General features: G+C 40.7%; 1 protein-coding gene across 30 annotated transcripts in view; it reads right to left on the bottom strand.

Annotated features, from left to right (window-relative positions):
* Positions 1 to 6,504: 6,504 nt before the first annotated feature.
* Positions 6,505 to 24,923, bottom strand: part of TRIP12 (thyroid hormone receptor interactor 12) — a 119,377-nt gene continuing 100,958 nt past the window's right edge. For all 30 annotated transcript variants that reach the window (XM_036237086.1, XM_036237085.1, XM_036237083.1 and 27 more), the window contains 11 exons: positions 24,302 to 24,444; positions 23,227 to 23,383; positions 21,804 to 21,902; positions 15,543 to 15,657; positions 15,117 to 15,271; positions 14,230 to 14,394; positions 11,197 to 11,361; positions 10,024 to 10,137; positions 8,399 to 8,493; positions 7,783 to 7,886; positions 6,505 to 7,045 (listed from right to left, as the gene is read on the bottom strand). In XM_036237086.1, the coding sequence (XP_036092979.1) occupies positions 6,849 to 7,045; positions 7,783 to 7,886; positions 8,399 to 8,493; positions 10,024 to 10,137; positions 11,197 to 11,361; positions 14,230 to 14,394; positions 15,117 to 15,271; positions 15,543 to 15,657; positions 21,804 to 21,902; positions 23,227 to 23,383; positions 24,302 to 24,444 (1,509 nt within the window). In that variant the 3' untranslated portion in view covers positions 6,505 to 6,848. The remainder of the gene's footprint in view (positions 7,046 to 7,782; positions 7,887 to 8,398; positions 8,494 to 10,023; positions 10,138 to 11,196; positions 11,362 to 14,229; positions 14,395 to 15,116; positions 15,272 to 15,542; positions 15,658 to 21,803; positions 21,903 to 23,226; positions 23,384 to 24,301; positions 24,445 to 24,923) is intronic.

Here is a 24,923-nt window from a genome sequence, read left to right as displayed (position 1 = left end):
TAAACCAGGATAAAATTCTGCATAAAATTGCTTATACACGTGTTCGAAATGAATGTCGCCCCAAAACGGAATGAGACCCAGGCGGCCAGCGGATGACACCAACCCGAAACGACCAAGGTAACCAAACCCTTTAACTGAATAACTTTTTTAAAGCTGTGATTCAGAGCACATTTCGTCACCTGTATATGGAGAAAAGAAATACCTCTGAATGTTTAAACATGCCGTTAAAAAATTAAGGGGCGGAAGTGACACGTATACCCGGTGTCATTCTCTCTCTCTGCGTCTCTTCACCGCCCACGACGAGTCCAACGTCCTTTGACAGAAGGGGGCTCACAGCGCGGCCTCCTCGCACTCGCCTGGGCTGCTGCCCGGATGCAGGCAGCAGCGGGCGCTGGGGTTGGGGGCTCACTCGACGAGGCCCGAGACCTTCTGCTTCCAGTTCTATGCAGAACTGGATAAAGGGACCGGAGAAGTGGCTCTGCCCTCTATTTTTTTCTGTTAAAGCTCAAAATATTATTTATTCTCCTTTTCTCGATTTTCAAAAAGCCCCTGAGTGATGCTATTTCCCTTTTTACTGGTAGGAAAAATACAGAATGTATTCATTTTCAAACTCTGGGATGCCAATTTTTTTTTAAGTCAAATAACTCTAAAGCCTCAGTGGGTCTGAACTTGGCAACACTTCAGGACTGTTCTGGGAGGTGGGGCTTTCACGCTGTGTTCTGTGGCTCATTTTCTCCTTGTGGTTCTTTTAAACACACACACGCGCACATGCACGTACACATACATGCACACATACACACACACACACACACACACACACACACACTACCTGATACATGCAGCTGCCATAGCACCTAAGATGCCTAATGCCACTTACCAGTGTGAGTAAATCACGTTGAGTCTCCAAACCTCAGGCTTCTTACTTATTTATGAAACGGGAATAAAAAGCCCTGAGTGATTTCTACATTCCTCCTCTTACCCCTCTCTTGTGCCTGCTCCTAAGCCCTGCCAAGTTTCGATTTGTTATCAGCTACAATTATCGGCCGAATATAAAATCCGAATGCCTTCCAAAGCTGTAACATGTGATCACTTTCTCAACCAGGGGAAAACGCCGCGATATTTGGGGCATGTGAAAGTATGAGAGGGCATTTCGCATTGTTACGATAATTAGAGCCAGGAGCGGAGAAGCCGTGGGCTTTGTGACAGCCCTCTACCAGGAAGGCTCGTGCCAACCAAAATGCCTCCATGCCTTTGTCCAGAAACACCAGAAGACATTTCAAAGAACGGCACCCGAGATTGTAAAACATGACCCCCGAGGTGGCATGCCCCTAGAGGTGACAAATGCAGAGGATAAAAGCTTGTGAGGTGAGAGGTCATGATTCTAGCTAGGAACGGGGCCAGGCTGTGTCCGGCATGACTGTCCAGGCCTTCCCCTGCTCTGCCGGCTGTATTTTCACAAAGCCCTTTGCGTGGCTTTGTGCAAGTTACCGCGATGCCTGGACTCTAAGTGCTGGGTGTCCTGTGCCACCGACTTCAGGATGCACTGTGGGAACAGGAGCAAACCGACTAAATGAACAGGTCTTAGCCGAGGCCCCAATCCCCTCACCGGGAAGGGGACACCGGACTGAGCCCGCTGGGCTCCTCTGTCATTGTAGACAGTTATTTCAAACAACCTGCTTCTTTGTAACAACTACCCACATAATGATCAGCCAGTGCAAACAACGGCCTGTCCCTTTAGCGACCTCAACTTGTCTTCTGCCCTCGTAGTCCTTAGCCCAATTTTCTTAATAATAACATATTCTTAATACTGTCCCTGATGAACGTATCTTAAGTCACATTGAGGATATTAAAATCTATTTATTCATCGGGGGGAGTGCAATTATCCATGTGTGCCTGGGCCTTTAAGCCACAACAGAGTATTTGAGATACAGACACCTTAGGTATCTATCAAGGTTGCCTTAAGTCCCAGGCAAGTTTTTGGGGACCAATTACGCATTTGGGGTTCCCGGGGCCTGCTCGCCTTGGCGGCCCTTTCACGGGCAGGGCAGCATCATTCCAGGCCCCAGCACTGGCCCCCTTTCCAGTCCTCCTCATGCAAAGCGGGAGGGTGGGGACACGGGCCAGGCACCCTTGAGGTTCCTAGCCTGGCTGAGGAAGAGTCGGCACAGGCTCTCCAGTAAGCGAGTGGGTTATGAGACTCCTCACGAAATGGCCACGTGCCCCCCACCCAATGCGCTGGGCCCAAGTGAGTCTGAAGGGACACTGTGTGCCTTTCCTGGACTGGCCCAACAGCTGCCGTTGACATTTATGTCTTCTCTATGTTGCATTAACAAGCCAATCCATATAGGTGCATCACCGAACTGTGAAGCCAGCCGGCCCCACTCGGGTAGCAATGCGGACAGCGCGGCATTGCTCACAAACTTGTCGCACAGGCCCATCCTGTGCAGGCTTCTGCTTAGCGGCACCTTCAAGGTCACCTTACAGACCGAGAGCGTCAGGGGGGAAGAGGGGCGCTAGCCTCAGGCAGCTTTGCCAAGGCAACATGGAGTACGTGTGCGCGCGTTGGTGTGCATGTGCGTGTATGGGGGTGTCCGTACGTGTATTTCATTCACTTGTTCTTAAAATCATCACTCCAAAAAACAGAAATACACCTATCTCCCTTGCTTTGCTGAATCAATTCTACTTTCCCCTTTCAGCGAAATAGACTGGAGCTGGGAACAGGACTGCACTCAGGAAGCAGGTCGCTCCCAGCCCGAAGGCGCCGCTCCACCCCTGCGGGAGCGTCTCAGACACAGGTTCGAAATGTCCCCAGCGACAAGAAGGCAAGTGCTAGGGTCATCTCTCTGAGTATGTGTGTCTCCTGGAACTTTCTCCACGATCTGCCTCCAAAAAGGGCTAAGATTACTCTGTTACTTACCCCCGAATAGGAAGCTTTCCAAAAGCCACCCATACGAGCACACCACTTCTCAGAAGAACCCCCTGGTTGTGCATAAGTTAATAAAACTGACCATGTAGGATAATGCTGTTTATTAAAAATATATTCAGGAAGGAGGAAGTCAGTGCATTTATGCAATTTTACATACACATCTGTAGTTTGAGGTTCCATTATTCCAACAGTTCATATAAATCACTGTTTCAGATAAGAGAAAAAATGCTTTACACAGGAGATCAGCAATTGGTTATATGTTTGGTAATATGAGTAGGCTTGTTGTAAAAATAAAACCACCTCTTCCATTATTAAAGAACGTCTCCTTTATGCAGACAAGTCTTTAGAGTTAAGAACTTTTTCTTGCATAAGAATTAACTTGAAGTTCTTGGAAAACAGCCAATCCTCTGTTTTCTAGAAATATAAATGCCACATTTTGTCTGGATTATTTTCTTTTGAGGTAACAAATGAAGCGTTTTCAGTGATTTGTCACTAGGTTATCCTTTACCGTGGATGCCAGCTTCTGCAATGTCGAACCTAAGATTCATACAAAAGCATTTCTGAGATAATTAGAAATACAGAGTATGACATTTCCAAACAATGTTCTCATTACAGTGAGGAGAAATGGGTCAAAAAAAAAAAAAAGGCTAAGATAAACGAATTAAAAGCTCGATCATCTTTGCAGATGGAGAATGAACAGCGGCATCCAGAATACCCCTCAAAGGACTTGGTTGCCGAATGCACTAGTTTGTCTGTCCCCGGCAGTCTCCTTTCTTAACCACATCCTTTCTTGGAGCATCGGCAACATCCCCATCTCCTGAGATCATACTCACTGGCAGGGATGCGGAGCACAACCTCAGCCCCCGAGGACCCAGAGGGAAGACAAGCCTCCTGCTCGCTGGCGAAAATCCTCACTGTGGAAAACCAAGACCTGGATCTAATTTATTGGATGCAGAACTCGGGGCTCTGTCCCTTGGCCTTATGACCTTTATGCACAGGATGCCCTAGAGGAGTACAGGGAGTGACAGTCCGGCAGCAGTGCTACTTGTCACGTTATGTACTAATCTCATGGGGACAGCCAAACGCAGGAAAAATGGACTTTCGGTACCGCCTTCTTTTTCACAGACTAAGGTGAAAGTTCTCTCTTGCTATAAACACAGGGACCCAGGGCTGAAGAACAGGAAGAGAGAAATCTGAATCCCAACGAGTAGCTAGCTGTGTGAAAGGTTTCTGCTGCATTTGGCTAAGGCCTCGAGAACTCTCTCCAGGTACGTTCCCGATTAGACCACCTAGAGCTTACGATTCACTTTTCGGGGGGGGGGGGGGGGGGGGGGGCTGAGAGGATTACATGTAACTCTATCTCTTCATTCTTAAAATGAAATAGTTAAAAGTATGTCCTCATATACAATGCAGATCAAATCAGTAACTGTCTAAATGATACCACCACACACTCAGCTGTGACTAACCATTGGACTGACTCCATCTCAGCAAAATTAAAGGACAACAAAATCTCAAGTCACCACTACCCAGCTGTCTACGGGTGTAAAGCATACTTAGAAATTGGTGCTTGTTGACAGGATTACTAAGCAATTAAATTTAAGGCATAACTGGAACAACAGCAAATAAAGTAAAATACTTTTCCCCTATGATGCAATATAAAGGCCTCTGCCAAGAGATTGCTTTAAAATGGGAAGAGTCTTCCTGCCCCTAATAACCAAAGGTCCCACGTATGGAGAAGGGAGTGAGCTAAAGGCTGAAATGAAAGCGTTTAAGACAGACGACCGCTGACTTTGAAATGCTCAAGCTCAGGTTGGATTTAAAACCATCATTTGTACTCATGAGACGCTGAATCAATGAGGCCAAATCTGCCAGGGCCGCAACATGGATAAAATGTCAAACACAGGTACTTTAATATGAAACATTACTTGTTTATACACGTCTAAATTTTAACAATAGAACCCTGTAAAAAAAAAAAAGAGAAACAAAATGCTGTGTTCACACAGAAATCTTTGTGCTTACTTTGTAAAAAGGTATCAGAACAGTTCGAAACAAATTGGTGTATTCTTTAACACCAGTTTCGCTGGGTGCAACTGCTCAGCGCCTGTGCTGTGTTAGAACTACAGATGCACAACCCCTTATATTTCAAGGGACAGCTGGTTCACTGGTCAGAGCCCCTGCAGGGACTGGGGAGACGCACCCCGTGAACTCCTCCTTACAGCTCCGTCACACCCAATGTGGGTCACCGCCCATGTTCACTGTGAAGGGTGTGCCACGTGGGGGTGAGCGTCCGCTGTGGGGGTGCTGCACGTAAGGCTGTTTAAGTGTAAAATGACAATGCAATCGAAGTGAAACAAGCCACTAAAAGTTTCTTTTCGGTGGTGGGATGGGGAATAAAGGGGCTTCTACATCAATTAAATAAGACTTTGTAACAGTCAAACAAAAGAAAATTGATTTCTCAAAGTTCAATAAAAACACAAATTAGCTCATCTCTCATTTTCAAAAAAATGAATTATGAAAATTCTCTAAAATTTATGCAACAGATTTAATTTCAAACCTTAGGAAGGATGAGATCTCCTCCCATTTTCTCTCCACATTTTACGTTCTTTAGGTTGCTATTATAAATTCCTTGAATAGTGCAATCAGCCATGACATAGGATCATGGAGATGTGACAATTTACTTGCCATTAGACACATCTATACAACTTAAAGTTATGCGTACAGCAGAGAACTATAAACAAAAAAAGTGAAGCAAACATTATTTATTTTCAGGTAAAAACATTACCCTGATGGATTATTGCAGATTTGAGAAATCAGCACATAAGAACAGAGCATCGCTTACAGGTGCTTTGATCTGTGTGGAGACAAAGGCTGAACTGTTTGTCCCAAGTTAGCACTGGAGGCGGGGGGGGGGGGGGGGGAGGGAGGAGTGGAATCAAGAAAGCCTATGAACAAAAACTTAAAAACATGAGAGAAAAAAATAATTCTTTCACTCCAACAGGGAATGAAAACTGCTCATTTTGTTTAAAACTACATTAATTCAAAATGCTCTGGCCACGGAATAATACATACTGGCGGGCCCGCTCTGTAGACTTCGTAACCTACACAAGAGAAGTGAACGGATGAGCTCGCCTCTGCTCCAGGAGCTGCTGTTGCTGGAATCGCCATGTAAACAGACCTAGCGTGCCACTGGTGAGAAGCCAGCAATACCCTCCCTACCGTTATGTTACAACTAAGCTCTAAGAAAAGTCTACCAAGTTACAAAGGTTGAGTTATATTGACAATACGTGTCAATTCACTGACTTTTAAATTATATCTTAATTTAAAAGAGAATATGAAACAAAAGCTCATGGCTAATGTAACAACCGTGAGTGTTGTATACAAAACAACCGTGTGACCTGCACAGACAAGACATGAATGGGGAGAGAAACTCAGAGGGACGTGACGAGCACACAGAGCTAACCTACTCAACTGGATTTGTCACATACGCGTGAGCTTTAATTTCTGTACTTATGTACAAGAGTTGTCTTTGGAGGAAACAAAACTGCAGACTTAGCTGGATGGATACACACAGCCCAGAATTAAACTGCACAGCGACATTTATTGTTTCAGCCTGGAAAAACATCCCTTTTTTTTTTTAAATTTCACACAGCAAAGCAAGTTAAAAACTTCACTCATCAAATAAATGATAATTTAAACAAGAACTTGCTAAAGAAACCTCATCACAACAACGTTTTAGGGCCTGATCACTTTAAGTCCGTGGGGCCATCAATATCAACCAAGTGTCTCTTTTACAGTCCGCAAGCCGTTTTCCTACAACAAGAAGGCGTAACACATGTTTCCTTGACTCAGGTGATACATTTAGAAAAGAAATCATGATTTTTTCTTTTGTTGTAACAGGCAGACACTGCGTTTCTTGGTGTGATCAGGAAAGATGGAACGATTGCTGCCCTTCTCTCGCTGCTATCAACAGTTTTTCCCGCATTATCTCGATGCTGGAATAGTCCGGTAACTTAAGATAGTTCACACAAGTCATTACAGAGGGCAGGAAGTCATCTGGGTTTTCTGTTGATTCGAATGTCTTTCGGACAATTGTCAAAGGTGGATTCAAACTCCGGAAGCCTGATTTAGAGGAAAGGAAGAGACCAAGGAACTCAGTAGGTTTGCAAGATGCAGGCCAGCTGCTAGCTCAGAGAACATTTTCTTATCCATGAAAAGAATCAGGCTGAATCACACGTGTACCTTTTTAATGCTACTACTATCAGAAAACATTACACTGCTTTGCTGTACAGTATCACCACACACGCGAGGCATTTTTTTCTTCCCTGGCAATTAAATCTACATTTAATACACATTAAGTGCATGGAACCTGGCATCTGCTTTATTTATCACAAAAAGTCATTGTATAACATGGAGATAAAACAGTTCCTTATGCCTTCTGACTTTTAACACAGAGTACCAATGCATATCTAGTATGAGTACATTAGGACTCACTTCTAAAAAAGCAGACATCAGAATGCCTTCTTACTTAAGAGTTTATAATGTACGAATGCCTAAGAATTTGAATTTTACCTAGAAAAGCAGGATCACGTGTGTATTAGTAACCCTGCTTCAGCGTGTTTGAGACCATCGCTATGAAGCTCCCTTCTGGTGATCTATCTCAATGTATTACAAAACAAGTAAGAAACTAAGAAACATTATGATACTGGAATAACTAAGAGGCACTACAAGCCAAATAAAGAACACATGCTCCTGGCGCTGAGGCCTCGCACACGCACACGCACACGCACACGCACACGCACACGCACCCCCCACCCTCCCCCAGCTGGAGCCGGCGCTGAGCCCGGCAGCGCACCCACCTCCAACAGGCAGTCTCGGGCTGCCCGTCACGAACTGGAGAAACAACCTCTGCTGTTCGTTATCGAAGCTGCTGAGAATCTCAAACAAAAACTTCACAGCCCGACTGCAATAGAAATCATGCACCGAGGTTACTGTGTCATATTAAAATGCACTTCTGAACCGCACCACATCGCCAGCTCTCAGTCAGCTAGAGACTGTCAAAGTTAAGCACAACTACATCTGCATTCACATTACAGTGCAGTCTGAAGTCAAATCTGTTTCTATCGTTTCAGCTAAAATTCAAATTCAAATGGAATGATTACTGTTGTAATAAGGAGAACCTGTCTGAAAATGTTTCTATTTTACTATATAAAAAAAATGGCTGATGGGGTTACACCTACGACCCCGCCCCCCTCCCTTTCCTGGTCCATTTTCACAGAAATATTCGAAAAAAAAAAAACTTTTGGGGTCCTAAAGTTGCAGTCTTGAGAGATATAAGGCCAAAGTATCAGAGAGCCTCCTTAAAGAGGAAGACACAATTTAAAATGATCCTATGTTTTTTTTGATAATATACACAAGTTATGCACTACCAAGTTCTCGACTGTCAATCGAACCCCCGGCGGGCCCCGGCATTACCTGTCGTGAGTGTAACCGTGATCCGGCCTGCAGCACTCCATCAGTGTCTTTGCGTCCCAAGTGTCCGCTTTACTGCCACACAGCAGCTGGTCCAGCTGGGTATTTAGATAAGAGTGACGGTTTACTACACAGCTGTGTAAGCGAGTGAACGTGCATACGGCACTTCCGTAAACAACGTGTCCCTTTACTGCACGCCCTTCAGACGCACGTTAATAGGTACCCTCCTACCTGCAGGGACTAGGTTCTCAGAAGCCTTAATCTCAAACAAAACGTAGCTGAGAGAAATCCTTGACTTTTTGCCTAACTGCTCTCCTCTCTTTAGAAGCTTTAACTTGATAATCCACTTCTAACCAGGAAGATTTTATAAACCCTGGCTTTTAGAAACATGAGGGTACTACACAATAAGGGAAGCCGAGAAACAGAATACTGAGCCAGAGGAGAAGTGTGAGAACAAAGCTGAACCAACACAGCGCATGGGAAGGGAGGCGCGTGCGTGCCACAGAGCGGTTTCGGGTGGTGTGGGGACCAACCTATCCATTACAGGATATTGGAGAGCAAAAACTGCTTTTGTGTCCTTGGAAAATCTAACATCGGTTTCAAATGAAATCATCTTTTCTCCGATTAACTGCCCATTTGCAGAATGAGTTAATTTTGATAAAATCCAATTCAGGACATATGAGATTTAATATCTACCATGTGTCACTCACTGCCAGGTACCTTACCCTGTTCAATGAGACAGAAGTTATGCCACTTTTACAGATGAGGCAGTCAGATCAGGTACAATGACATGGATATGATCACACGGTTAAGCAGCAGGGACCAGGATTTGATTCTGGAAGTAACACCTGCTGCTTTCAATTCCAGATGACACTTTGTGTCTAAAGTGCCAGGTACACCACATGCTTCGGTAAGCAGAGAATCAGAGTAGACATAAAAATAATTGAGATTAAATGCTAAGTTATTTGAAGTTTTCTAGATTTAGCCAATAATCAATGTGTGTCCTAAAACTAGTATTTCAAATAATAAACAAAAAGATTTCGAAACCAGGTAGACTTTCTATGACAGATCACTACCCAGTGGGTATAGTTTCTTAATGCACTTTAAGACAGCTGGAAAAAACTTTGAACATAAACCCATTTTTTTTAAATTCTCACAAGTATGCTCTGAATTTGGCAGTGAGACCATTTACAACCCTTCCTTAAAACTTCAAGGAATAACTTTGATCTTGAAACAAAGTCTCATATAAAACAGGAAATGTGCTCCAAAACAAAAGTGCGACCTGCTCAGTGTCAGCCGCATTACTATGGACCCAACGACACTCGTACAGAAACCTCAAGTCCCATTCTCCACTGAGCAGCGCTGGGTCTCAGCTGACAATGATGCTATGCTTACTCAATCACACATGTACCAAACTTCCTAAATGCAATATACAATGTTACATTTATATATTTAATGTTTAATACTCCTCTTGGGTCAGGAAATAATCTCATCTTCCCCAGCATCCACCCTTTACTCCCAAACCCCTTTTTCGTTTGCAATAATGAGGTCTTTGACTAAATAGCGCAGGGATACCCCACAAAGATAATTACAGAAATGACCATTTCTTTTAGACACAAGCTACTCACTTCTTCTGGGTAGAAGTACTGAAGGTGACTGAGTGGGAAGACTGATTCAAATCCATCTCTGAATGAGTCAAATTGCCTGGAAACGCCTTCGTTTAGTGCCCAGAATATAACCAGCTGCAAAAAGAAAAGTCTTTTATAAACTGTGACAAGATTTCATATCTTTTTCTGTGGCAAAATACAGTGAAATAGCCTTCCTGATAACTTAAAAAAAAAATTATTAAGTCTTTAAAACAGCTCCCCGAAAACTGCATGCAGGTCAACTTCTGAACTGAGATCTGGCCAGTAAGAAAATAGAAGAACTGTCGTGTGCATTTATATTTAGTATGTTTTCAAAGTTCATTTACATAAAGTCCCTATGGTATAGAATTATATATTACCTTATCAGATGAGAAGCAGATAAGAATTTCCCAAAGGAATAAAATATTATTGAGAATTAAAGATAATGTTTCGAGATTCGCATTTACCAACTGTTAAGTGTTTTTTAATTTTTAATGTGAAACTTTTAGCTCTAAATCCTGTTAAGTTCTTAGAACCCAACCATGTTGCCGTGTGTGCCTCCACTCAGAAAAAGGCCAACTCGGGAAATGCTGTCACATGAAACCAACTGAAGGGTAATGGAAAGCATCTGTATCCAGTCAGTCATCCAATGCTCTAACCCAAAGGGTTCATAAATACAGGGCACATTTGAATTAAAAAAAAATTTTTTAATAGAAAAATAAAAGCATTTTATAACTTATATTCAACATAAAATTGTTTTGCCTTAATTTAGCAAATGTTGTCAAGGACCATGAAACGCCTTACCAAACCTGTAAGTATGTGGGGGAGTGGGGTGAGAGAGAATTCTTCTGTCAAGTTAGCTGGCATAACAGGAAAATAGAAATGCGAAATGTGACTTTATTAGATAGTATTAAAGCTTGCAGATAGCAAATTCAAGAAAGGCATCGTGAACCATGGGACATGTTATCTCAAGAGCACACAGAAGCAAAAACCTGAAAAAGTGAGCTTTGGGCAGCAATCTGAGGGGTCGAAGGTCTCAGAACAGTTAGTGCGGGCAGTGAACAGCCATGGCCTGTGCTTCCCTGGCCAGGACCCTCCCCTCTCCCTCTAAGCAGCACCCATAGGCAGAGCATCACCACAGATGGCTTTCTCCCTAAAGGACGCCAGGTTACGTACTCTGAGATACTCCTCCAGATTGTGGATAGTGACTGGAATATCCTTCCCTCCTTTCTTCAGTTCGATGTTGGGAAACCCTGGCAGAGTGAAATCCAATCCTAGATCTTCGACTGAGCAGCCATTCATAGTCAGGGTTTCTAATGCATATCGTAGACTCTCTTTGGTCTAAACAAAAGGGAGGGGGTTGTCAAGCACAGTAAATTCATTAATTATGTTTTTGGTTTACAAAATAAAAGATATGCTAACAAATTTTATAGGCTCCTTTCGCTCTTATTTTTTTTTTCTATTTTTATTTGCTACTCAATTTGATCATATTCAAATCAGATTTCACAAAAAGGTCATGATACTTTGAATAATTTTCAATATAAGAGTGTGGGCTCTGGAGCCAGACAAACTTCATAAATTCTAGGCTAATCTTAATCAACTTAATATACGACGTACAGCATAGCAAATACCGAGTAATATGATAGTTAGGAAATTGTAAATATAATAATAAATGTACATAATATACTATCTAGTAATGGCAATTGACTTTTTTTTCTGCAAAGCTCAAATCTAAACAATACTCTGCAGTCTTTATTCAATCACATCAGGCCTAAGATAACAAATATGTATTCATACAGTAACTCTACAGAGAAAAAGGTTCCAAAGAAGCTCTAAGAAACGTCTAGTCGGGCTCTAAAAACAAATGTAAAAACAATTTGTCTTATTCATTCTTTTAATTGCTTAAGATCATGAAAGGCTTATATAAATTTTTTTTTAGAGCAAAGACCAACATGCAAAACTATAGATACTATCTGAATATGAAGGTATTCGGTACAGAAGAAAGACAGCCAATGGCTTTCTGGATTGGAGATGCCTCTGAGTGTGAAATTCCTAGAAGCTAAACGCTCAAAGTGCAGAAAAGTAGTCATTTAAACTAAAAAAGGTAGAAAGTGCTAATTATTAAATCAGCCATTTTTTAACAAGGAAACTGAAAGCTAAGTAGGACCCAAACCACAGAAAGTGGCAGCATTATTTAAGATTAAGGTAAAATATAGTTGTTGGGGATTATGCCCACTTTTACTTCTCTGCAAAAACCCACGTTTACGTCTCAGTTTCAGGTGCATCATTTGATGACAACCAAAGGGAGGCTTTTTCTTTTTACATTTGAAATACTCTTCAGCAGCAAGAGTAAAAATATACTAATAATTTTGTAACTTCTCCATTTCAATGTCCTCCCACTGGAAAGCACTCGAAATTGAACCTCCACCTCTTTTTACAGTTCAGTCAAAGCAATCACTGCTCTTCTAATGGAAAGTCTCTTCTCCCATAGCTACTTGAGAAATACCTTATTTGTAAAGGTTTTCATTACAAAATGCTACCATTGATACAAACCTAGACTATACAATATGTCCTTGAGATGTTCAAAAGAAATTCACTGTTCGGTTCTCTAAAACGTACTTATTAACTTAAAAGCTAAGCTTTAGCCCATCATTTTCCATGCATCTTTCAAGAATTTAAACTACCAAGTGGACCCTGTCAGGACAACCTGCGCCATCTATGTACTTGATAAATAACGTGACAAGGAGGTTCAGATTACACTTTTCTTCATGCTCTGGGTGAAAGCTGGTTAGTATAGTCAGTTCTGGACTGTGGTTCCTGTGCTATGCATTTTATAGTTTAAAATGACAACATCAGGAATAATAAAGATCAGAAAAACAAATCTCCAAAGACTTGAAGAGAACTGTGGCAGCATGCTACAGTGGAGACGAGGATACACAACATCTTGCAAAGTGTGTAGACCGCAGGCTCCAGATCGAATTCCAGCTCTCCCACACTCGGTGTGCGGCCTTGGGCAGCAGGCTACTCAGGCTATCTGCCCGGGGTTTCTCGTGTGTAACAGAACTACCTGTCTCACGGGATTGTTGCAAGATTAAATGAATGAATATATGTAAGGCACTTGGAAGGAGCCATGATTTTACTTTCCACTCCACTTCTTGCATTTTTGGCCATTATTTAACTAAAAAGATGACCCTAAAGAAGATTGTAGTAATTTAAAATTTGCAAAGTTGGTCACTGTAAACCTAACTGGTTCCAAAAATCCTAAGACGACAGATATTGTATGGAAAAGATGGACCTGGCCTCTTAAAACACCATTTCCCTTAATAAAGTTATTTTTCCAAAAATTAATATTGGAGATAAGATTAATTCCCTTACAATCCATCTTCTCTCCTGACAAAAACATATTCTAAAACTTTTCTACTATAAGCTCCTCTGATCAAGAGATGTAACACTTATTACAGAAATCTCCTCAATTCTCTATTCTTTCTTTAAATAATTTATAAACACGAGTTGATTTAACACTGGTCCATGCTACCTGTCCAAATATAAGCTATCTGAGTCTATGCCACTTTTTAAAATATAACTTTGTCTTCTTTAAACATCAGATGCAGAGCCACTACAAATCTCAGATTGAGTCAAATTACCTTTTAATTTATTGTTAAAATATAAATTAATGATATATAGCTCAAGATTACCCATGAAATCTAACACAGAAACCTCAACATATGTTACCAAAAAATAGTGCACACCACTATGACTTTTAAAAATTTTCTGAGATCTCTACAGAGACAAATGGACTGCTCCTAAATTAAGTCACCTCTTGGGGGGGGGGGGAGGGGCGGGAAATCAATCTGTCCTGAGCACAGTCTTATTGATTCAAATGCTTACAAAAAGAATTAAGTATAACACGGCATCTGCCCAGATATTAATGCCCTTATAAAATTTAACAAACAAGAGCCCTTGGTTTCACTTTGGAGTACATATTATTTGCTAATCAAGCTATTCACTACCTATCATCTACTGTTATTTTAGGACATCTCACCCACTGTGAAATTATCTGTTTCAATTACGATAAAAAATTAAACTCTTCTAAAATAACATATTAATAGAAAATAATAACTAGGTCAAATACAAACCACTTCACAAAGACCTCATCATTCTACAATCAAGAAACTGATCTACTTGACTGTTTATATCTTCTAAGCCTACCTGGGACTTATCTTGTTCAAGTCTTTTCTTCTGTCTGACAATATCTTCTAGGTGATATACTGATCTGGCTACAACTGGGTCAATGTCAAACAAATCATGTGATGTCAGTGAAGTTTCTTGCCGCAGCATCCACTTGTAAAAGGGTAAGCCAAGGGGAAGGTCCACCTGAAAGGGAATATGCAAAATATTTTAACAGTCACAAGCAGCTTCTACAATTGCCTCAATTCTATACTGATACTTCAAGAGGTCATTTTAAAAAGTGAGGTAATCCCCAGGGGGCGGAAATATATTTAGAAACGGTTCCCCTCGTTATTTAAATTGTCTCCACTTAAATTCAATCTGAGGCCCTGATACTGTGAAAATTTTAGAATGCTTAAGAATCCAATTTAAACAATGACCTTTGTAAAGGAATTTCTTAATAACATATATATATATATATATATATATATATATATATATTTTCTCTATAAGGCCCCAACATCAAGAGATCTTTAGAGGAATCTTACTCTTTTTGAGGCCAAGTAAACCTAATTCCATTGTAGTCTGTATTTCTACATATGGGGACATAAGAGAGGTTAAAGGGAAGAACCAACTGATGACAATTAAAATACACCCTTAATGTTGCCAGATTCTCTGAACCCTTCCTTGCTACTAAAAGAACAGGCCAGCGACTGGCATTTGGGCGTGCCTGGGAGCTGGTGTGAACATGTGGCATCTTGGGCCTCACCCCTCAGCTACTGCTTCAGAACTAGCTTTCTGTAACAAAATGTCCAAGTAATTTGTGTGCACATTGAAGTTTCTGAGAAACGATTTTAAATGCAGCATTAACTGCAGGAGATTAGGTAGTTCCACAAAAAATTATAGACAGCAAATGACCTTAAACTTACCAATCGGAAATCCATGATAGCCTTGGCCATTAATTTTCCTAAGAAGCGAAACTTCATCTTAACCTTTGCGATGTGAGCTGGCTTAGCTGTCCTACCAAAGGGAAGTGCAAACAGGCCCTGGAGGTTTTGAATATACTTGGTCCCTTCTTGGCTTCCTGTAAAATGAGCAAGTCATCAAACTTTAGATGCTCTTTCCCAGAATAAGACAAAACCTGGTAACTAAGAACATTTGAGAAATTTGTTCTTCTCAAAGTCAACAGTAGATCACGGAATGAAGTCCTCTAGAGCCTCTCTCTTATTTGAGAAAGGAAAAAACAAAGGCTCAAAGAAATTAAGGACAGAGAGTGGTAGAAGTTAAACATTTAATGAACTGCAAGGGCCCTCTACATTGTCTGACACCTGCTAACTAACTCCCAGATTCATTACCTTTCGGATTGCTAAGAGTAACTTCTTCACCTCTCCAGAGACCCAAGTCCGCTCTCTGTAGTTCCTGAGATACAAGTGCGTAAAACTCCAGTGTTGGCCCCAGACCTGTACCAACCTATGGAAGAGCAAAAGTAGAACAAATTCAAATCAAAGAATCTGTGCTGCTTTTTTTTTTAACCTGCCAACCTCTTGGCGACGTGGAAACTGGCAGCGACTGCTTTTCAGAATGCAGCAGAGATTACCTCCCAAACTAACTGCAGTCCTTTGGTCTTAGACACCTGGAACGAGAACCAGAACCCTTCGTTATTTTCAGCCCGCGGGGCCCCCCGAGTGTGCACAGTAACTGCACACTGATAAGAGCACTGTGTAGCTGTGTATCTTAGCCTCAGGGACGAAGAGGGTGCTGTCTGCTTGTAGATCTCTCTCCCACGCTTTCCTTGGTGAACTGTTACCATAAAACCCACTCAAATGTCACCTCCTCAGAAGCCACCTTATCTGCCCAGTTACTTTGCTCCTTTCTTTAGGACTTACGTTTCAGCAACATAAGTACTCATCATGACATTACATCATCGCCATTTCATCATGTTTGCGTATCTTACTTGATAGCGACTTTAATTCACCTTACAATTCCCAGGCATACGCCAGCCATTTAATATAGGTTTGTTGAATAAAACACAAATAGGAGAAGGTCTGGACCCATAATGGCAGCCACCGGGCTGACCTAGCCTCAGAGAGTACATCACGGCGTCTCAAGCCCCATGGTGCACTGGCATCTCCTGGGGGCTCTATCAGCGTGCGCGCGTGGAGGTGGACCCATCCTGAAGATTCGCATGTGGTAGGTCTGGTTTAGAGCCCGGGGAATGGTATTTGGAAACAAGGCCCAAAGGCAACTATACAGCCATGAATGAAAGCCCCCTCTCCTCCCTGAGAGATGCCCGCAATCCCACGCAGTGTTCACAGCCTACATATTCCCTCCTGTTCTGCCAAGGTGCTACCAGCTCAACCATGAGTTAGATACGGAGCTTATGACAAGTTAATACCACAGTTTATAGGCCAAATCTAACCACGGTCCTGTCAGAAAGGCTATATTTCACTTAAAGATCGTGTGTCAATAATGGGCATTATTTTACCATTATCACAGTACTAAAAAAAAATCCTTAAAAAATATCCACACTAGTTTAAAAGCGTGGCTTAAAACCAAAGGTTAGGCTCTCCCGTTTCCGGTGATCTGCTGGGATGCGGCGACACTTCCTTGATGCACCTCCGTCCCTCTGTTAGTATTCCACAGCAGCCAGCGGCATCGGCATTCAGCCCACGCTCCAATTCAAACCTGGGAGCCATCCGTGGCACCTAGGCTTACTCCCCACATTGTCACCAATCACTAGACACTGTAAGCCCCGCCTGATACAAAATCTACACTGGTTACCACCATCATCTCTTACCTGGTCTCCGCACTGGCATTCTCGGCATCTCACAGCCTATCCTCACAGTGCCGAGAGGGAGCCTTACGAAAGTCCATTTCATGCCTCCGCACTGGCTGAGGCTTCCCATATCACTCAAAGCAAAAGCTCAGGTTTGAAGCGCGGCCCACATGTCCTACGTGATCCCTCACGCCAACTCCTACTTCTAGCCAGTCATCTGCCAACAGGGCTTTTGCTTCTGTCCTTTTGTTAGATACTCTTCCCCCAGAGAGAGAGGACTCGTATCCACTTAATGTCACCTCAGACCACCCTACCCCTCCCTATCATGATCCATCTTGTTTAACTTTTCTTCATCTCATGGTGTAACACACATGAGTATGTATATCAACTTCCCCAAAATAAAAGAATAGCTCCATGATGGTAGAGACTTTGTGTATTTTGTTTTCCACTGAATTCTGGACACTGGAGAAGAGGAAAGAGGATAAAGGAGATGCAAAAAAAGAAAGAAAGAAAGAAAGAAAAAGAATAAAACTGCAATAACATCTGGTATCCACCAGATGGTGCTTTAAAGCCAGTTAGTTCTTTCTTCCTCTAGCATAATTATCCTGGGCTAAGTAGAAACCACAGATCAGATCAATTTCCTTCATCTAAATACTGTTACTTCTGAAGGTAAAACAGACTTAAAATATTATGTGACACAGGTATCGTCGCAAACACTTTCATCACAGCAAGTCTCTGTGAAGGAACCAAGCCACATCTGCTGTGGCAATTCTCCCCTACCTTGGCTGGCCAGCATCCCTATATACAGATGGACCTTCATTTTACTCAGCCAGTCCTAAAAAGGTAGGTACTCTGGCTCTGCTTCTCTGTTTTTAAAGGAAGAAAAAGCATAAAGCTCTAGAAATAAAAACGGAGTAAAATATAAAAGTTTTTGACACTTGTCTCAAAACTTTGAAAGTCTTTTTCTTTCGAAACATAGACTAGCACTTACTGTGTGACAATATCCTAAGTGTTTACTCATTTAATCATCCAAACAACATGAGGAGGTAATTTTATTTGTCACGCCCTTGTTGTGCTATCACTGAGGAGTTTACATATCTTGCCCAACTTTATACAGCTAAGTAAGTGGTGCTCCAAACCCACAGTCCATTCTTACCTTCCACCACCCCTGCAGGCTTGGTCATTCGTAGCCCAATTCCTGGAACTTGGGTGACTTTCTGAACCCAGAAACCAGTTTAGTTCTCTCCTAGCTTATCCATCATCTCTATTGAGATGTAGCAAATTTTGATCCTCCAGAGTTGTTAGATTGTCTTCCCAATGGCCACCAGCTGCTTTGTATGGTTGAATTTCATCTACAACCTAAGGCCTTATGCATATACAGCTAGCATTCCTGCCAACCCCTCTTCCTCAATGAAGCTGGCTCCTGGAACCTTTTCCAGAGTCAACAGGTAAGACCCATCATGTAACATGCAATTTGAACAGAGTCATTAGAATGAGAGGGGGAAGATATTCCTGGCAAGAGAAAAATATGCTGGAGTAAAAAAGCAGAAAGCTTGTGTAAATAAACTAGGCATATAAAGTCGGCTAAAGCAAAGGTCTTTCAGTTTCATGAGTAACAAGTTTGGGCACGCAAACATGTAAGAACTGTATCCTCTGAGCAACAGGTATGATCAGGGTGGGTTCTAAAGGAGGTCCACGTTTCTTATCCCGGCAGCCAATACCTCCACGCATCTCCCCGTCCTCCCATTACTCCACAGCAGTCACTCACTCCGGCCGCTCACCGCCAAGCCGGATCCTTTGCTCAAGCCACATCTTTCAGTCTCTTAAGTCTGCCCTCTCCCTCTTCCATTAAGGTCTAACTCAAAGGGGCGTACTTCTCCTCACAGCCTTTCTCACACACTCTTGGGTCAGTGCTCCTTGTCCGAAAGCCTCATTCACTTGGTACCACTCACTGGCCACACCTGTTTGTACCCCTGTCCTGTGTACCCCAACTACGCTGTAATCCTCTGAATGTGGGAACTGCCACACCCTGGATCCCTAGCAGGCTGTACACTTCCCAATACAAAACTGCTTAGAATTTGAATTTTCATGACTGAATACTCTTTTTAACTTTTCAAAGTCTTAATGAGATGCAGAAGAATCAAAAATCAAAGTCATGGTTAAAACTGCTAGAATAACTACATAAAGTATTGTAAGTTCAACTGCTAAATCTATATAGTACTTACCACAAGCCAGGCACTATTCTACTATTCACAGTATGAACTCATTCATGACACCTGAGGTCGTACTATAAGCCACATGCTACAGATAATAAATAATCAGTATAATAAAAGGTTTGGAAATTTTATGTCCATAGAATTTCAAAAGTCCCAAAACTCTTAAGTTTTGTCTCAAACAGAAATTAAGAGAAAGAGGGAGAAAAGTATCCCCAAGAGACTCAATACTTCAGAGTTAAAATATACAGAAAATCATTATTTGATTCTTCAGTGTACTGTTCCTGGCTGTGTAAAAGTATCTCAAAAGAAATAAAAGACAAAGATTAGAGAAGAACTAAAACTCTTTTTTCACAGATGACATGACTACCTACAACATGCGTCGGCAAGCTATAGCCTGGGCCTGCTTGTTTTAGTACGGTCTGCAAGCCGAGAATGGTTGGTGCGATGTTCAACGGTTGAAGTTCTACTGGATCATGACCATGCTCATTCATACACACACTGTCTGCGGCCACACACACGCTACGAGAAGGCAAAACTCAGGAGCTATGATGAAGACCATGTGGCCCACGAAGCCTGAAATGTTTATTATCTGGCCCTTTACAGAAAAGTTTTCCAAGCCCTGGGTCTACAATAATCCTACATGATGTATTAAGTTATATTAGAATAATTAAGTTTATCAAGGCCACACAAAACAATGTCAACATACAAAAATCAACTGTATTTCTGTAAACTAATAGCGACTGAAGATTCAAATGAAACACCATCAAAAAACATAAAATATCTGAGGAAAAATTTAATGAAATATACACATGAAAGACCATCAGGCTTAATTTATAAAGCACACTGAGAGAAATTAAAGACCTAAGTAATCAAAAGGCTAAACTGTGTTCATGGATTGCAAGACTCAATACTTGTAAATGTCAATTCTTTCCCAAACTGATCAAGATTCAACACAATCCGAAATAATATCCTGAGAATTTTACAGACACAAAAAAGCTGATTCTAAAATTACAAGGGATTGAGAATAACCTAAACAACTCTGAAAAAGAAAAACAAAGTTGGAGGAATCACACTACCTGATTTCAAGACTAACTATAAAACTACAGTAATCAAGAAAGAATAGATTAATAAAAAAGAACAGAAAATCCAGAAACAGATTCCAACATTCATAATTAACTGATTTTCAACAGAGGTGCCATGGTAATCCAACAGGGAAAACCATAGTCTTTTCAAACAAACGCTGAAAAAACTGAATAGGCTGAGTTTAGAAAAAAAGATAAAGAAGCTTAACTCTTACTTAACACTATATATAAAAATCAACTCAAAGCGGATCATAGGCCTAAATATAAAAGCTAAAAATAGAAAACTCCTAAAAAATACATAGGAAAAAAATCTTTGAGACCATGAATTACAGGAAAATTTCTTGGGATCCAAAAAACACAACCAGAAAAGGGGGAAGAGGGGTGTGGGTGCGAAGATGATAAACTGGATTTCATCATAAGTTAAAACTTCTGTTCTTTCAAAGACATTTTGGCAGAATTCTTGGACATTTCTTGAGATACGTGAATGGCCGATAAGGAAAAGATAAATCAATACCATTAATCATCAGAAAAATGCAAATTAAAACCACAGTATGATACCACTATAAACCCACTAGAATCAAAAAGACTGACAATACCAAGTTTTGGTGAACATGTGAAACGACGGAAACTTACATACTACATTACTGGTGTGAATGAAAAACTGGACAGCTACTTTGAAAATAGTTTTGTGTTCTTTTAAAGGTAAAACATATCTTACCAAATGACTTACCAATTCAACCCTGAAGTAGTTATCTAAGAGAAATAAAAACATATCTATACAAAGACTTATACACCAAAGTTCATAGCAGCATTAGGCATGGTTAAAAACTGGAAACAACTGAAATGTGCATCAACTGGTGATTAACTAGATAAACATTAATATTACTCAGCAATAAAAGGAACAAACTGATCCCTGCAGCAACATGAATCAATCTCAAAAACATTATACTAAGTGACAACAACACAAGTGGTTATATACTATACCACTTCATATTTATTATGATACTGTAAAAAAGAAAAATATACGGACGGAAAACAGGTCAGCGGTTGCCAGGGACTGGGGTGAAAGGAAGGGACTGACTGCAAAGCGGGCGAGGAATGTTTTGTAGTGACGGGATTTTTTTCTTTATCTTGCTGTGATTGTGGTTACAGACTGTATATATTTATTAACTCTTAGAACTACATCTTATAAGTGAATATTTATTATATAAAAGTAGTATCTCAGGAAACCTTGTTTTTAAAAAAAGCAGTTGAAAATTTTTGAAAGTTATATTTAAAAGTTCATTTTACTTTATCAGTCTATAAAGACTACACAAACGTCTGTTTTTCATGCCATGAAAAAACAAAACCTATCTTTCATTACACATTTTAACCTTGAAAAATGGAGAACTTAGAACAAATCATTCAAGAGAATGCAAATCTCAAGTTTTTATATGAATTTCCCAACTGTCTTTTAGAATTTCAGAGGACCAATATACTCTAATGACATCTTATCAAGGGCACAGATCACACTAAAAACTGTCAACAGACCCAGAAGCTCACCTCGTTTTCATACTGGATTTCTAACATGGCCCGTGAGCTGCCAAGATCTTGCATCACAGACTCAGCTTGTTTCAGAAGTTCCTCTCTGTTCACAGTACGCTGCAAAAGGAAGTATCAACATGAAAAAACTAAGCTCACATTACACTTTAATAGAAAAGTGGCATTTCTTAAATTGCAAAAAAAAAAAAAAGATTCGATTGTTAGAAAATTATTCCTTTAAAAGAAAAAAACATATCTCAGAATAGGTTAAGAAGGAGTTGCATTGCTACAAACATCAAAAGCATTCTGGCACACACGAAGAAAAGCTAGAAGTGTAATTGTTATCTTAGCCAATGAGAAGTTCAGAAAATGCAAGTTGGAGAAGAATCTCTGTAACCTTGCCAATTCAGGGCTGCAGCTTCATGAATCTCCCAGGGTACACTTTAAAGTTAGATGACGGAGCAATTGAAATGGAGGTGACAGGTGAGCTGGAAAGCTACTTACTGGCTCTGATGTGCAGAGATCCCACAAGCACACTGCAAACATCTACTAATGAGATTCATGGGGATGAGGAAGGTCTTGGTAGATTTCCAAATTCTACCAAAAGCATTGTTTATAGAATCCAAATGATACGAATAAAGGTAGAAATAGTGAGGTTTTTTAAAGTATAATGCTTTTCGTTTTGCTTCTCATTCCTCCCACTCCCCTTTTTTATGTCATTACTAATGGCTCTTAGACTTCTGAAGATAGAGGTTTTGAGAAGACAGACCTGAATAAAAATCCTCAGTAGGAAAGAGGCAGAAGTGAACAAAAGAGTCCTCAGTAAAAGGCAGTGTGGTGTCAGAAGTGTAGGAGTCGGTCTCACACTGAACAGCTCAGAGCTGTGTGTTTTAAAGCTATGAACGTGGAGCAGAGAGGAGAATCGCAGGAAGATACAGTCGGCAACATAGGGGCTAACTGGGCCAGAAACATGAAATACGTCATGGGTTTTGTTTCGGTCTCTTCTAATTGAAATATTTGCTAACAGAATGAAGTGGACCTGATTATTTCTACCTACTGCATAAGAGATCAATTATAAAAGGGAGGCTATATCGCCTGAATTCCTAATTTAAAAATGAAGAAAGACTTGGTAAAACAAGATTCTTTCTTGGCACAAGAATTACAACAACTAAAACAAAAAAGAATTGTAGAGATTTCAGAAACTAGGAAAAAGAACTCTAACTGGAGAATGAAAGATTCACAGGTAGCTCAGTTCCAAGACACTGATAGGAAAATAAGGCTAATGTGGATTAAAAAGAAAAAAAAAGACAAGCAAAGAGATGACTGTGTCTAGGGCAGGCCTAGAAACCAATACGCATAATTAGATGCAACACATTTCTAGTTTTCTCATTATTTTGAAAAGTTCAGTTTGACTTATCTTTAAATATTTTGGGGAGAAACTTACCTTTTTTCTATCCAATCTAGGTGCAACTCTGCTATCTTGAGAATCAGACTGGTTGATTTCTGGGTTGGTATCAAGTAATCTTTGCATTGCTCGGTCTCGATCAAATGCAGTTACATAAAAAAGCATTTGCCGGGTATCAAAAGGGAAGAAAAATGGGCTGTAAAAAGATGTGATATAAATTTGTTATCTGACTTAGAATCAGAAAACATAAAAAAACCCTATATTAGAAATATCTTTTGATATGACACAGACATTAATATCTTAATTTTATTAAATTGCATAATTCACTTCATGAGTTTGCCGAGACTCACCTTATCCCAAAGACTTTTGGGTATACACACACACCAAACTGACACCTTCGATGCCCCACCCCCCAACAACCTGGCAATCCTTCTTACTCCGTCATAATTTTGCTCTTAATTTGCCATTTCTAGGTCGCCCTGAGCTGCAAACAGCAGCTGCGGATTTTCAGAGAACAAACCCTTCGGTAACACAGTCCTACTGCCTCCGCAATGATTCTGGCGCTCGTTGCCTCAGAGCTGTGAAGGGCGCTTCTTGTGATGATCTGAATGTTCAATATCTGTTTCTGTCCAATACAGGTAGCCAAGTGTGGATGTAGCCAGTGTGACTAGGAAACTCAATTTCTAATTTTATTTAAGTAATCTAGATGTAAATAGTTATGTGTGGCCAGTGGTAACTGCATTGATCAGAGCAGTTCTACAGTCTCTAAGAATATAGGTCTGAACCCAAACAGGCTCAGACGATCAATCAACTCCCCCTGTGGAGTCCGATTTTATCATGGCCGAAGATGTGAAATTCCTCAAATATCCTTGTGCCCTTTCCTATTTCATATATACAGACATACACTATCAAGCAGATCTAGTACTGGCCCAGCTTGCACAGCCTATGTGGATGCTAAAGCTACACTACTGTGCAAGCTGTGATCAAACACGACAGTGTTACTGAACACATCTAAACAGGTTCATTAAAGACTACATTTTTGTTAACAAAAGATATAAACACCAACACAATAGTAACACTCCCAACGCCACCATTACAAAAGTGATAGTCTTACCAGGTTTTTCCTAGTTCAGTGAGCCATGTTGGGATGTTTCCTGTCATGATTACTAAAGGATCTTGAAGCTGCCTATTTGCTTTTGCTGTCAATTTACTGTTAATAAATTCGCTAGTTGGAATAATCTCCTTGCACATTGCATTCTGTAATGTTTTAAAAAAAAAAGTCTGCATGTAGTAAAAACATTAGAATTACATTCACAATCTCCTCCTGTATCCTCGAATATGTACGCAAAGTTCCTAGATTTCACCCGCTGATTTCTAACATACAATATACAGCTTCTCACTGGTGTGTCCCAATCCAAATGACAACTTCTACAACGCATACCGAAGCACCCTAAACCCCACATGCCACTGGTAGTGGCTCAATCACTGATGTGGCAGCTAATGTTTCATGGAAGGGTAACTCCTTCATTCTTCCCAACACTACATAAATATCAAAGACCACATTCAACTTGCATCCGACTTTTACTTAATATACACCTTAGCTTAGATGAATGAACTTAGTTAACTATATCTAAAGAACTTTTACAATAATAAAATCATATTCAATTTCATGTTGTAGCTTAATTTAATTTATAGCTGGTAAATAGTTTACCAAAAGATGAATAAAAAAATGTAGG

The sequence above is a fragment of the Rousettus aegyptiacus genome, unplaced genomic scaffold, assembly GCF_014176215.1.
Source record: "Rousettus aegyptiacus isolate mRouAeg1 unplaced genomic scaffold, mRouAeg1.p scaffold_m13_p_2, whole genome shotgun sequence".
NCBI classification, from domain to species: Eukaryota; Metazoa; Chordata; class Mammalia; order Chiroptera; family Pteropodidae; genus Rousettus; species Rousettus aegyptiacus.
The sequence above is the reverse complement of the archived record's forward strand: the minus strand, read 5'-3'. Positions and strand labels throughout refer to the sequence as shown.